The sequence below is a fragment of the Macrobrachium rosenbergii genome, chromosome 34 (genome assembly GCF_040412425.1).
Source record: "Macrobrachium rosenbergii isolate ZJJX-2024 chromosome 34, ASM4041242v1, whole genome shotgun sequence".
NCBI lineage: Eukaryota > Metazoa > Arthropoda > Malacostraca > Decapoda > Palaemonidae > Macrobrachium > Macrobrachium rosenbergii.
The window spans coordinates 4,318,696-4,333,785 of record NC_089774.1 but is presented as its reverse complement, the minus strand read 5'-3'; the positions used below and the strand labels follow the sequence as shown (position 1 = coordinate 4,333,785).

Here is a 15,090-nt window from a genome sequence, read left to right as displayed (position 1 = left end):
TATTATTGGCTCTCTCACTAGTAAGTCGAGAGTCTCACCCACAAAGGATTATTATTATTATTATTATTATTATTATTATTATTATTATTATTATTATTATTATTATTATTATTATTATTATTATTAAGCAAAACGTACATAAGGAAATTGAATGAGGACAACTATAATAGAGAAAATAAATTTGTAATTGACACAGAAAGAAAAAGATAAATGTATATTTAACTAAACAGCATTGATGAAAATCCTTGCTCCCTATGAATAATTATAATAGTAATTGTTATTATGATCATCATCATTATGATAATGAAATGAATAAAAATGACAATAGAATTTGAAATGAAAATAAGCATTTGGGTGATACAATCAAAAATCAAAAGTTATACTGATAATGAATTATAAAATGGGCGTCAGTAATAATAATAATAATAATAATAATAATAATAATAATAATAAAGGTGAAAAATATCCACAGTGATGTAAGAGTAAATATGTATTTATTTTTTAAATATATATTGAACTTTCATATAATAATAATAATATAATAATAATAATAATAATAATAATTAGAAGAAGAATAAGTAGTGATAGTTATAAATACAAACAAAATAAAACCAATAACTCACCCCTGGGCCAACAAAAAGTGCCAACACAATTTGCCATCACTATAAACCATTGATAAGCACTGGGCATCCCCCGCCGGGCACTGAGCCTATTTGGGAATTCCATCGCTGTATCCCACAATGAGATACATTGGAGAGTTTCAACAGGTCAACCGTTAGCCTAGAAATCTCGTCAGGAGATTCCGGCTGAGGCCAGATTGGCCAGGAAAATGGCCCAGTGCCGAATTGTGCGTGTGTGTATATATAACACCCAAGAAGAGACGTCTTTCCTGTCAGTTGTATTCTGTGTAGAGTTCTGGGTCGTCTGTTGAGAATCTTCTCGTAGACACAGACTTCCTGTGAGATTTATTTTGCCCAGCTTGCTAAAACGCTTCTGTTTCTTTCTCTTGAAAGGTAGGTTGGTCATTGTTGTCATGGTTTTTGGGGGGGTTGGGGAGAATATGCAGATAAATAGTTCCACATACCATCTGGTTTGTAGATGACAATGTCTCCAGAAACTCTGGATAAAGGGTAATTGCCCTCCTCAACCTGGCACACAAAGAGGAAGTTTACTCTCCAATCACCAAGATTATGACACTTCTAGAGTAGTTGCAGTGAAGGGAACCAGCAGAAGAAGAAGAAGAAGAAGAAGAAGAGGAACAGGTGTGCAAGTGTGTGAGGGAAAAGAGTGAATGAATGGGTGGTAGCCAGAAGTGACCAATACAAGTGAAAGCCTTTGGAAGTGTCCAGAACTGAGTGAGATGTAGAGGATAAAGGGTTTACTGCATTCTAGTAAGGAAAATAACATTAAAGACAATCATTAGAGACTGAATTTTAAAAAAAAAAAAAATACCACTTTATACTCTGTTTTGTCCAGACCTGAAAGAAAACGGGAACATGACCATGAAGGCGGCAACCGCAGCAGCACTGGCCATTGCTCTTGTGCTGATGACGTCACGTCATCAGGCAGCTAGCTTCTTCCTCCCTGATCCGATTGCGGCAGAATCCAGCCCTCTGAGTGACTCCACCCAGAAGCCACTTGCCATCAACAGCGGGATCCAACGTGACCTCCACCTTCCTGGAGGAAACCAAGCAAGCAACGCAACTGGAACTTTGGCTAAGGAATGTGAGTGTTACTGATCTTGTTATTGTTTTCACAAAACAGCACCCTTACTCTTCAGTATTTAAGGGTTGAGAAGCTAGGCTTGTTTATTTGATGAATTAAATGCATAAATAAGCATGTATTATGGTGCATTGTTGCTTGGGCCAAGATGCCTTTTTTGCAAGTTTAAAAAATTCATGGTATTCTACCTGCTTTCTAGCCCTGTTACAACCCTCTGCCACTTACAGCATCAGGAAGCTAAGGTTTATTAGAAGGATCTAAATTTTCCAGTCCCCTTTATGTGCAAATATTTATCTACCTACCACACTTAAAAGGTTATTGAAAAGAAAAGTGTGCCAGAGAAACTTGCAACAGGCCACGATAGTCTGGTGAGACCAGCATTAATTCACAGTGAAGTCTGAGAACCACCATCATAGAGTAATAGTGTCAGTACAGTGTATACCAGTGTGTCTTCACATTTCTTTGGGTAGGCAAAAATTGGTTTTCCACCTCATCCAAACAAGTATCTGCTTTTTGTATGTGCCTTTTATTTAAGGGTGTATCAGATCCATATTCACCTACTCCTGTTTTTCAACCCAAACTTTACACCTCCAGGCGAAGGACCGACATGCAGCGTCAAACAGACCACCTGCAAGTGTAATGGCTTCTGTGAATTCGCGTCCTCTCAAGACCCGTGCATCTGCACCAAGCGATGGTACTGCACTCTGATCCAGACTGCCATTTTGGGACAGAACTCCACAGAAGTTGGAACCAGGACGCCTAGTGATAACGCCAAGACCAGCAACAGCAACCAGACTCGCATAGCCCACTCGCCAAGCGACAACTGAGGCCAGAATCCCAGTGGCGACCGGTTTTGTGTTTGAGATATTGTGGCACATTTTATTCTCATTCAAAGAAACTGCCTTCGTGGCTGATGCTTCCTTGTGTCGAAAAGCTTCATTGACTATTTCCAAAATTGTAAAATGATCCTTAAAGTGAAAAAATTAGAGAAATTGAATTCGCCCATCATTAAAGTATGAAACTGAACATTAGACATTGATTGTTTGAGAAAAATATCCTTGTCAAAAATAGTAAGAATAAAGCAACAATAAGATTTCAATTTGTCAGGTATGTATTCAAACTGTTGATTTTATTCCCATGATTCATTGTAACTCAGGGCTATGGAGCTTTATAGAAAGTTTATACAGCTCCATATACAATATTAAAGGAGAATAAAAGCTCTGAGAAATATTGTATACCTATGTTATAAGTTTGATAGGCTTTTATTTATTTAAAAATATATTTATAAGGCTTCATGTTTGTTATTAAATAATTAGTTTTGGAATAAGTGTTTTATTTGCTCTGATAGAAAATTACACAAATACATAACAATGTTGGATGACAGATGTGTTTTCAGTTTTGTGTGTGTGTTATAAGAATATCCCAAGAATGGGTGAACTGAATTTGGTTACAGATAAATTCATCAAGTGATATTCTCTTGATGTTTAACATTTGGATTAAATTGGCTCAGAGATCAGTCCCAGGGTAACAGGTCCCCTATTCTCCCCGAAAGTTAATCATCTTCAAAAGGTCACCTGATAGATTTGTCTGCAAGTTTCATCAGATTCTGTTCACTTGTTCTCGAGGGGTCCTGCTAAGAGATCAGACACGGATGAAACCATCATTTCCTTTTGACTTTCTTAATTGAATTTCGTGAAGACACCATTCATACAGAATTGGTCTTGCCTTGGGCAGTCTGTGGGTTGAACAGCATAGGCCCCTCTAGTTAGTTTTCTGTAAAGGAAATCTATTGAGATGGCTATTTGTCTGTCCGTCTGCACTTTTTCTGTCCGCCCTCTGATCTTAAAAACTACTGAGGCTAGAGGGCTGCAAATTGGTATGTTGATCATCCACCCTCCGATCATCAAACATACCAAATTGCAGCCCTCTAGCCTCAGTAGTTATTTTATTTAAGGTCAAAGTTAGCCATGATTGTGCATCTGGCAACGCTATAGGTGCCAACATAGTCCACCAGTGGTCCGTGGCTGAAAGTTTCATGGTTTGCGGCTGAGGGTTTCATGGGCCGTGGCTGAGAGTTTTATACAGCATTATACAGAAAACTCAATTGCACCAAAGTGCATTTTTTACTTGTTTTTTTTTTTTTTAGTATACTCTGTGACTGGGCTGGCTATGGTCATTCGTTTCCTGCTCTGTGGGTTGTTGTACGAAGTTAAACAATTTAGAACACAGTGGTCCCAAACCCATACAGATGTAGAGAGTTCAGTGCATGGTTATTGTCCATGTCTTGTAACAACAAAAAATGAGGAAAACAGAGTAAAACATCAGCAACAGTAGCAATAAACTGAGCGATACATGGGTAATGTCTTCATAAGTTTCACGAAAATCTCTCCGCTCATAATGATAGATAGCCAGAAAGACTGACAAACTGAACCAAACACTTCCTTGATGCCTCAAGATAATACAAAGCACATGAATGGATTAATAATTACTGCCGTTTCATACCTTACGCTCTTATCTTGAATTTACATGTGACCATATTTAACTTCTAGTGTACAAAACTATGACAGTTATTAACTGTAGTAGGTAGGAGCATGTTGGGGAAGATAGTCCAACAAATGAGGAAGTTGTCGAAAGACGTGATGTCCAGAAGCTGGAAACTGGACTGATACGTCCAAAATTAAAATGGTTTGAACATGTGATGAGATCAGATGGAATTCAGGCAGGAACAGTGTACAAGGCAGAGGAGTGGGGAGGTATCTTATTCTGCGTCTGACGGCACGGATGGAAAACCCGACATTAGAACCTCCTTAATTGTGATGCCATAGTTATGGCTCCTAGAAGAATAATCGGCAGCTCCGAAAGGATTTCAGCCCAACCATAAAGCCCTTATCTATATATCCTGCATTTTCCCTGGGTTGTCATTCCGTATATTTGTATCATAGCTTAGCAAAGCCACTGCATTCCTGTCTTGGATATACTTTAAGGACAAGCACGCTTTCGTACTCTTAGTCACACTGCTCTTCCCCTACCAAACCTTCTGCTGTATGTTTCATATCATGCAGATATCCCTGCACTATTTCTGTAGGTATTACATTGGTCAACCCTCTCAGTGGCCTCTTGATTGTATACCACCTCCACCCTGTCTATGCGTGTGAGCATCAGGCTTCCCACTCCCAAACATACAGCATGGAAATCATGAAGTGGAGGCTCAACCATCTGATAGGTTCTTTTATGGAGTAAGGAATTCCCTACCATCCTTTATGCTTTTGTTATAATTCGACCTGCATATTTTAAGAGGCGGGTATTTGTCATCACTTACGACTGCTTCGGTTCTAAAATTATGGATTTTTTACAATCAAGTACAATGAAAATAATAATATTCATATTGCTAACTCACATACCAAGTCTGCCATCTTGACCCTTCCTAAAGATGGCTTCCACTTCTGTATCTTTGATATATCTTCAATTACACGAAGCAAACTGAGGCAGGGCCACCGTTACGGTCTGACTCCTGTTGAAACCAAAGGGACCAACTCATATTCTCAGGTGGGCATTTTGAATTTCCCTCAGGGTGGCCCCGAGATGTCATTTTGAATACTCGAGAACGCAAGAGGGCTTCCAGATGCATAACATACTTCCATCCAGCAGTTTAAGGTGCAAAATAGATACTATTGGGTTTTAATAATATATATATATTTTTTTTTGCAATTTGAAAAGGACAATTTTACAGGGAGAAATTACCAGTTTACAGTTACCCTGGGACTTTTGTTAGTTTGGAAGACAGTTTCAATATATATATAATATATTAAGACCAGATGCAAGAAGTGTTTGGATAAATATAATGAAAAAAAAAATTTCAGTAACAAACAAGCAATTTTCATCAAAACTACAATGTAAAAAACCAAAACTTGGGAAGCAAAAGGTCTTAAGATCAAGGTCAAAGGTCACTGACAACTTATTCTTAATTTTATGTGTTTTTTTGTGACATAGGTTTATATTTTCAGGTTTTTTTTTTTTTCCTGTTTAATTGTTGATCTGAACACCAGCTCAGACATGTAATCACCATCACGCACCCATCCTGTTAGCTCTCAGATGCCATCATGGCCATCCACTACTCACTCCAGATCCCTGAAATATGGCTTAAAACCATTGCTCTCAAAGCAGCTTAATCGGTATCGGCGGATGTGTCTTCTTCGCTGGCATCATCTTGTGGCACAGTTGCGACTGAAGATGGTGGACCTTGTCTCGTGTTACTGCCTTGGGTTGGATTTTGCTTTGTTCCAGCATCACCCTGTGTAGCCCGGGGACCATGAGAGATCGAAGTGGAAGGAAGAGAAGGGCTTGACACTGGTGCAGCTTGTTCTGAGCTGTTGTCACGTGTAGCACGTGAACCGTGAGGTGTTGCTGTGGAATTGTTGCCAGCATTGTCTTCCTGTGTGGGTGGGTTTGCAGGTTGTGGGGTTGGCTTTGAGCTAGTTACATTCTTGTTTGAACCCTGGGTAGCCAAAGGGGTGCCTCGTCTGGAACGAGTAGTTTTTGGGGTTGTGGGAGGGTGTGTAGGTTGTGGGGTTGGCTTTGGGCTAGTTACATTCTTGTTTGAACCCTGCGTAGCCAAAGGGGGGCCTCGTCTGAAACGAGTAGTTTTTGGGGTTGTAGGAGGGTGTGTAGGTTGTGGGGGTGGCTTTGGGCTAGTTACATTCTTGTTTGAACCCTGCGTAGCCAAAGGGGCGCCTCGTCTGGAACGAGTAGTTTTTGGGGTTGTGGGAGGGTGTGTAGGTTGTGGGGTTGGCTTTGGGCTAGTTACATTCTTGTTTGAACCCTGCGTATTAAAGGGGCCTCGTCTGGAACGAGTAGTTTTTGGGGTTGTAGGAGGGTGTGTAGGTTGTGGGGTGGTTTTGGGCTAGTTACATTCTTGTTTGAACCCTGGGTAGCCAAAGGGCGCCTGTCTGGAACGAGTAGTTTTTGGGGTTGTAGGAGGTGTGTAGGTTGTGGGGTGGCTTTGGGCTAGTTACATTCTTGTTTGAACCCTGCGTAGTAAAGGGGCCTCGTCTGGAACGAGTAGTTTTTGGGGTTGTAGGAGTGTGTGTAGGTTGTGGGGTGGCTTTGGGCTAGTTACATTCTTGTTTGAACCCTGCGTAGCCAGGGGCGCCTCGTCTGGAACGAGTAGTTTTGGGGTTGTGGGAGGGTGTGTAGGTTGTGGGGTTGGCTTTGGGCTAGTTACATTCTTGTTTGAACCCTGCGTAGCCAAAGGGGCGCCTCGTCTGGAACGAGTAGTTTTTGGGGTTGTGGGAGGGTGTGTAGGTTGTGGGGGTGGCTTTGGGCTAGTTACATTCTTGTTTGAACCCTGCGTAGCCAAAGGGGCGCCTCGTCTGGAACGAGTAGTTTTTGGGGTTGTGGGAGGGTGTGTAGGTTGTGGGGGTGGCTTTGGGCTAGTTACATTCTTGTTTGAACCCTCATGTAGCCAAAGGGGCGCCTCGTCTGGAACGAGTAGTTTTGGGGTTGTGGGAGGGTGTGTAGGTTGTGGGGGTGGCTTTGGGCTAGTTACATTCTTGTTTGAACCCTGCGTGCCAAAGGCGCCTCGTCTGGAACGAGTAGTTTTGGGGTTGTGGGAGGGTGTGTAGGTTGTGGGGTGGCTTTGGGCTAGTTACATTCTTGTTTGAACCCTGTAGCCAAAGGGGCGCCTCGTCTGGAACGAGTAGTTTTGGGGTTGTGGGAGTGTGTAGGTTGTGGGGGTGGCTTTGGGCTAGTTACATTCTTGTTTGAACCCTGCGTAATAAAGGGGCGCCTCGTCTGGAACGAGTAGTTTTTGGGGTTGTGGGAGGGTGTGTAGGTTGTGGGGTTGGCTTTGGGCTAGTTACATTCTTGTTTGAACCCTGCGTAGCCAAAGGGGCACCTCGCCTGGTACGAGTAGTTTTTGTGGCCACTGGAGTATCATCGTCATCATCATCATCATCATCTTGTGAAGAAGCACGGGCAGGTTGTGGGGCTGGGGAATCCTGTTTTGCATCGGCACCACCAAGTGTGGTACGTGGTCCTTGAGAGGTTACCTTGGACTGGCTGTTGTTTTTAGCATCTTGTTGCAAAGCAGGTCTTATAGTTGTTGAATTTTGTCTTGTATTACTGGCTCTCTGGTCCAAAGCTGGCTTTGAATCATCAGCACCCCGTCTTGCCCGTGAACCTTGAGGGCTCGGTGGCGTGGCAATGGGTTGGTCTCTGGCACCATTGGTGTGTGAACCGTTGGTTGAATTGTGTTTGCCATGGGATGAATTGGGTGAATCGGTGGTTGAATTGTGTTTCCCATGATCAGGTTTTCCATGAGATGAATTGTGTGAATCAGTGGTGGCATTGGGGTTCTGTTGATGTGGGGAACAACTCTGAATCGCACAGTTGATGGGTACATTGTCCTTACGGCGTGCATCTCGCTCTGAGTCGGTGGTGTCACGTCTGATGCGAGTAGTAGGCCCGTCTTCCCCGGAATTGTCTTCGTCGGTGTCGTCGTCATGGTCTGCGTCGTCGTCTGAATCCTCAGCTGAACTTGCCGGGCCGACATTTGGAGAAACTACTGGCTTTGCGATCGTGCTATTTGCAGCCCGACTGGTGCGGTTGACTATGCTAGTGTCATGGCAGTGCCAATCCCTCTTGCAGAAACAGGGGTTTTGGCTGAATACATACTCACAGACACCAGTGCATTCGCATGTATCTTGTGTGGTGTTGCAGACGTTACCTGTGCCTGGAAGTATAGAATAATATAAATTATAATCACCATCTCCTTATTGAATTTCCATAATTCAATTTTCAAAAGCAGTCACATGGAATATGCCTAAGAGGTTATGAAACTACCAAGCGAGCTTCCACCAACAAAATGTCCATAAGTGAAAAACTAGCAAATAAAGACAGATTAATAAACAATTGAACATGTCTTTGTGGAAAACAGCAGTACATATCGGAAAAACTAAGGGAATGGTGCTCAGAAAAATTATGTTTATAGGAGAGAAGCAAGTTTTCAATCGTGAATGTTGACAGTTCGTCTGTTACTCGTTTACCTTTCAGCAATTCCTTTCATGCACAGACTTGGGGAACAGACAGCCCCATGCCTTTACCTAGCCCAGCCCTGCAAAATCATGAAGGGAGGAAAGAGAATGAGGTTTCACGCTGTAGCAAGCAGCCGGTTAAAGTCTTTGAGGATTGAAGATTTCAGATGAGGAAGAAGAATGAATTCTCAAGGCTGACAGTGGAGGGATTAAGAACAGGTGTCGAATTGCATGAGCATGGGGAAGCCAGTAGAGTTGACGGGTGATGTTTGAATAAGGATTGCGCGTCAGTACTTACAGTTTGTCTCCGCGAAGTCCACCTCCTTCAGCAGAAGTGTAGGGCCTTTCGGAGCTTCGATGGTCGTTGTAGCGTCATCGGAGCTGCCTTCCACCTTGGTCTCGTTTTTCTGTTGGGCCAGACGCTCTCTGAGGCTCAACCCGTCAGCCAAATTGGACACCACCAGCAGTAGGCCGATGGCCAGGACTAAATACTTCATGTCTGGTGCTTCTTTTCTCTGTTCCGGTACCTGGAATTGAAAGTCAGACTCGGACTTAGACGAATGAGGGGTGCTGAATCTTGTTAATGATACGCAGAAGTGTGCGTTCTTTCGGTTTCAGGCGGCGTCTGGGACTGAAAACATGAGTGTCATTCCAGCACACAAACAGTAGAGATTCTGAAGATTAACTAGTGTACTTTAAGACATGAGGCTAATTTGGGGGTTCTCATTACCAGTGAGTGGCCACACGAATCATTTTAGTCAACAGGTGTCAGAATTTGCACAGATATTAGAGATTTAGTAACTTAATAGGCGTTTCCGCGTCCATTCTTCTGTAAATTCTGGACTAGCAGCAAAACTTCAGTTGAGAACCGGTGTAAGATGACTATTGGCTGATTTGTGAAAGTGTCGTTGCTTATATGGCTACTAGATGCTAAAGTTACGTTTGCATTTTATCTCATATATCTATCTATCTATCTATAGATAGATACAGATATGTATGAGATAGAGTGCAAATGTAACTTCAAAGTGGTACCAACATTAGTTTCGAATTTCAAAGTCCAATTCAACGGGGATTATTCTCTCTCTCTCTCTCTCCATTTGTGGAGAATATCTCTGATATCACAGTGCCGTTATGGCAATGACTCGTGGCTGGTCACCTACACATGTGCCGACCTTAGTTGCTAAACTTTTCCTATGCGAGTTGAATGGCCCATCTAAAGCATTTGAAGGAACTGAGAAGTTAAGAGACATGATAATAATAATAATAATAATAATAATAATAATAATAATAATAATAATAATAATTTTCTCAGATACAGAATACAGTCAAGGATAGAATCACTTTTGCTTTTAGACATCGAGAAAAAAATATTTTTCAATAAGTAGTACCCTCAGCGCACCTCAAGTGGTGCACCGTAGGCATTACTAAAGGGTATCTGCAGCTTCCTTCGTTCGGTCCCTAGCTACACCCACTTTTTTCTTCTGTCTTGCTGTCCAGCACCTCTAACTGTTATTTCCTACTGAAACTGTGGGGTTTTATCCCAGTTCCGCCTTTAGCTTATTTTCCGGATCTCTTTATCTTGCTGTCCAGCCGCTCTAACGCCCCCTTTTAAGTGTCTAAGTTTTATGCTTCGTTTATTTAATGAACTCAAACAACAACAATCAAGATATCTGGTGTAGGAAACAAAGAAATAAATGAATCATAATAAATTACAAAACTGACTAACGTCAGGATCTGAGTCAGTCTCAAAATCTAATCGGCTTTTCCCACCACATATCCGTCGCGCCCTCTGCATATCTTTTGAGATACCCTGTACAGATCCATAAAGGCGAAGAGATATTCAAGGACTTAATGATTTTCAAAATCTATTCAAGTTTTCTTTAGAGCATCGTCAGCCCAACTACAAAATTTAATCGAGATTCAATGGTAACTTTTTGAGGTACCCTGTCAAAAGCCGGACAGACAAATAGGAGAAAATTAAAACACCCTGTATTTGAAGCCACCTCAAAATCAATTCAAGTTTTCCTCAGGGCATTGTCAACCCAACTACAAAATTTAATCGAAATTCATTGGTAACTTTTTGAGATACCCTGTCAAAAGTTGGACAGTCCAACAGGAGAAAATCAAAACACCCTGTATTTGAAGCCACCTCAAAATCTATTCAAGTTTTCATCTGCGCATTTTCAACCTAACCTCAAAATCTCATCGACATCCATAGATAACTTTCTGAGATACCCTGTCAAAAGACAAAGATGAGAAAATCAAAATACCCTGCATTTGAACCCACCTCCAAATCTATTCAAGTTTGCCTCAGGGCATTGTCAACCCACCTACAGAATTTCAAAGGAATTCATGTGTAACTTTTTTTAGATACTCTGTCAAAAGCCGGCCAGACAAGCACTCGAAAATAAACGGCACCCTGTATCCAGAAGCATTTCAAAATCTGAACCCTTTTTCCTCAGCACATACCCCAAATTTCCATTGGAATGCAACTGTAACATTCTAAGATAAACTTGAAAAAGACCAAAACAAAAGAGTGAGACTGCACAGAACAGCCTCGTCTACTTACTCAGAGTTGGACCCCAGCCGCACCTTCGGGTCCAGAGGCCGTGCTAAGAGTAACGAAGCCAGGAGCTCTGGCGGTTACTTATCCTCCACAGCGACCTCGGGAGAGGTTGATCTGGTCGAAGCCAGAATCCCGGCAAGCCTTCTGGTTAGTCACCTCCTGAAACCCACTTAACGAAGCAGGTCACACTCGGGGATGCATTAGAAATCAAATCAGGATGCTAATGCGTGTAGGATGTCATTCTCACCCTGCAAACATTCCAGGCCCTTCCATAGTTCCATGCTGATTGGAAAGTGGAGACTCCTGCCTCGCTATTTTCAAAATTCGACCTTCCAGGAATTGTGAGGTAATCGCGGCTTTCGTCCTCTGCTGATGAATACCAAGATGCTCAGCGAGTTTTTCATACAGAAAATGAAGAACACGCAATTCATCGATGAAAATTTCTATTCACGAGCGGGGTATATCTCGGCCTTGGGTAGGTGAAAAGTGGGAACAAACTGGGAATTTTTATGTCCCTCAGAGCTCTGAAACTGCTGCAAACGATAGATTACAGAAAGCAGAGCTAATGTAGTTTTGATTCCATTTGTCATGGAGCTGATTTGATTGTAATTCCATGTTCAGCCGAACATCAAGCAATGTAGCCTCTTTTCTGTACTTTAACTGAACAACCAGATCATTTGGAGGTTCCAAGCGCCATCTGTTCTCTGCTGAAGAACTTCAGAACTGTTGTAGACTACAGATTAGATAGGGGAACGCATCCCCTTCAATTTTTTTAAAATTTTGACAATTTCTTCGTCTTGTACAAATGAAAATAAACATTTAACATGTTCTTCAGATCTTTGGAACCGTAGATAACAGCATTTAGAACATTTACTTCAGACGGTTTCATTCTCAAAATATTATTCCATACTCCAGGGAACTGTCAATCAACGAATTCCTCAAAGGAATGACTTATATCGTGGCGACAAACAGCCGCTGTCCTAGGCAGATTCCTTCGCAGATTACTAATATTATTTTTCATGGGACCTCGTCGAGAACAATTCCTCTGGTTCTTGATCTCGTCTAGATTAAAAATTAAGCGGAAACTCCTTTCGTAACTGTTCATCTCATGTTCTTCGAAGCTGCCAAAAACCCGTAGGAACCCACTTGGAAAAATCTGGCGAAAGGAGTCGTCTTTGTTTGCTCTGCAAATTATAGATTCAGAGATCGTCTCTCTCTCTCTCTCTCTCTCTCTCTCTCTCTCTCTCTCTCTCTCTCTCTCTCTCTTCCTCTCTCCTTCCCTTCCTGTTCTTCTGATTATCATCATCATCATCACCATTCCTCGTGACTGGAAAGTATTGGGAAGGGGGGATCTGCCCCTAAAAAAACAGTTGCAAGCGCAAATACCCCCTCCTCAACACCCCCCACGAAACCATCCATTTCTTTCAGTTTCTAAACAAGTTGGCTTACAGGCCAGGCAATGTTTGCTTGCTTGCTTTCATTTGTTTTCTTGCGACTCCTTCTCTTTGGTTGTTTGTCACTTCGTTATTATTCTTGTTGTGTGATTCCACTGGTTCCCTTTTTATTGATTTTTTTTTACCATGTGGGTTGTTTATACAGTAAATAAAAGCTTTCTTAGAGAGTTCATGAATGACTTGTTTTGACTTTTTCCATTTGATAGTTTGCTCATCTTGAGTAATAATAATAATAATGATAATAATAATAATAATAATAATAATAATAATAATAATAGCAATAATAATAATGGTAATAGATATGTAGGTGCAGTTATAATAATAATAATAATAATTCTGAGGATAATAAACTCCACTTTTAGACATGGTACCTTTTAGCCACAGGGTCCACCTTCTCCCTCCACTGTCCCCTGTGTGAATATGAAGCCACCTTGGTCCAAGCTTCAGGACGGTACATAACGTCCCTAGGGACAGGAGTTCCAGTTTCGACCCTCTCTTATATTACTGTCAGTTTGAACAGTAAAGGCACTCTAGTAATGACAGTTATTTTTCCATGCAATTAATAAGTAAAGAATGATATATTATTATTATTATTATTATTATTATTATTATGACAGTGGCCAGGTTGATAGCATGATGGAATCCTGGTACAGAGGAAGCCAGTTCGAGTCCCCCTTATTGCTACAAAAAAAATATATAAATAGCGAAGTTGATTGTAGGCAATTCCTGACTCCTAAAACGCTAAGCAGTACATGAATTTTTTGTTCTCTCTACTGTGAAGCTTTGGAAATCTCTTGCTGCCTCTGTTTTTCTTATCATTTATAATCTTCTGGTCTTTATATCGTTTTCTTCAGATCTGGGCAATAAAGAGTATTTAGGTATAAGACCTAATGAATTCTGCATCTAAAATCTAAACTGTAACAAACATAATGAATCTGGTCTTAATTTTAATGGGTTACAATGAGGTCTGAAAGCCAATGGAGAATAGATCTTATAGAACAGAGTGGAATGAAAGCTACAGAGCATGTTATGATTTCTATTCTGCTGTTCCAATGGTTCCACAACCCATTGCCTTAACCTCAAAACAACTTAACTGAATGTAACTGACCTTGGAACGAAAGCTAGTTCGAATCTAACTGCAGTGAGGAAGAACTTCTTCATTTATTCCCACTCGGATTCAAGGCTTGCGGTGATTAAGCATCTCCTAAAAAAAAGTGTGAAGAGATTGAGAAGATTAGAGACCATTGTGACTGTGAAAAGTACATATACATACATATATATATATATATATATATATATATATATATATATATATAAACACACGTCACACACGCAATCAAAAGCTCATCAAACGATACAACTCCGGTTCTTTCACCTAACAGGAAAACAACTCAACTCCCACGTCTCAGTATACCCGACGGTAAAGGTCACTAACCCTCTCTCTCAGACGCTGATGCCCAGTTAAGGTCAGTGGCTGGCAATAGTGCTAGCTTTCTTCAACTTCAATATTTCCGTAGTTACATCTTACTCATATCAATTCCATTGCTTGCGTTGTGTACTGTACATGTCCCGTTTAAAATATTCAGTAACGCCTGAAGGGTGATAAATCTAGTAACAAATCAGTCCATTAGTGGCTAGTGTCGTGGTATGTCCCTCCGATGTCGCGGGGGGTTCGCGCCTCGCCCGGGCCGACGTAAAATCGCTGGTTCTGTGTCATGATCAGTTACTGCCGCAGTTTGGGGGGCGGGTTTGCTGCGGTGGGAGGTTGAAACCAACATTCTTTGGAAGCTTCAAAAGAATTTCATGTCAGTGGCCCCTTTGGTGGGCTTGATCAGTGGGAATAGGAGTCATCTACTGTAATAATAATAATAATAATACACTTAGTCCTTGCTATAAAGGGAATCATTTGTAGGTATAATGAAATTCAACTAATTTCTCATATTGAGCATCAGATATCATCTCGTTGCAAAACCAGTTCTGTCTTGCTTTTGCAGAGGATAAACAACTTTGTCAGGGAACCATTTCAAATCGCCCTATTGACCTGTTGTGTCTGTTATTTTGCGTCATTGTATTTCATTTTATTTTATTAATTTGTTTATTTTTTTGCTTTTTAATCAGGTACTAAAATGAATACCTTGACCTGAAAAACTAACATTATACAAGCCAGCAAAGATATACATATATATCTATGTATGTATAACTGAATCAAGGAAATATGAAACGTGATGAATATATAAATAAAGACAACATCCACGAAGGACAAAGAAACAATGGAGTGCTGCAAGGCCTTTCGACTCATTGTCCTTTACATAGCAGG

General features: G+C 41.1%; 1 protein-coding gene and 1 long non-coding RNA gene across 3 annotated transcripts; one reads left to right on the top strand and one right to left on the bottom strand.

Annotated features, from left to right (window-relative positions):
- Nucleotides 1-854: 854 nt before the first annotated feature.
- On the top strand, nt 855-7,138 carry LOC136856077 (uncharacterized). The gene is made up of 4 exons (XR_010858227.1): nt 855-1,013; nt 1,477-1,725; nt 2,317-6,603; nt 6,916-7,138. It is a non-coding gene; the product is annotated as an uncharacterized lncRNA (long non-coding RNA).
- On the bottom strand, nt 5,394-12,324 carry LOC136856076 (uncharacterized). Of its 2 annotated transcripts, none has more exons than XM_067133705.1 (4): nt 11,323-12,324; nt 9,052-9,280; nt 7,385-8,452; nt 5,394-6,645 (listed from the first exon to the last, which is right to left on the bottom strand). In XM_067133705.1, the coding sequence occupies exons 2-3, from the start codon at nt 9,248-9,250 to the stop codon at nt 7,470-7,472; spliced, it is 1,182 nt and encodes a 393-aa protein (XP_066989806.1). In that variant the 5' UTR covers nt 9,251-9,280; nt 11,323-12,324; the 3' UTR covers nt 5,394-6,645; nt 7,385-7,469. The 2 variants fall into 2 exon arrangements, with proteins under 2 accessions (XP_066989806.1, XP_066989805.1); XM_067133704.1 differs by having other exon boundaries at nt 5,394-6,664; nt 7,402-8,452.
- Nucleotides 12,325-15,090: the final 2,766 nt, after the last annotated feature.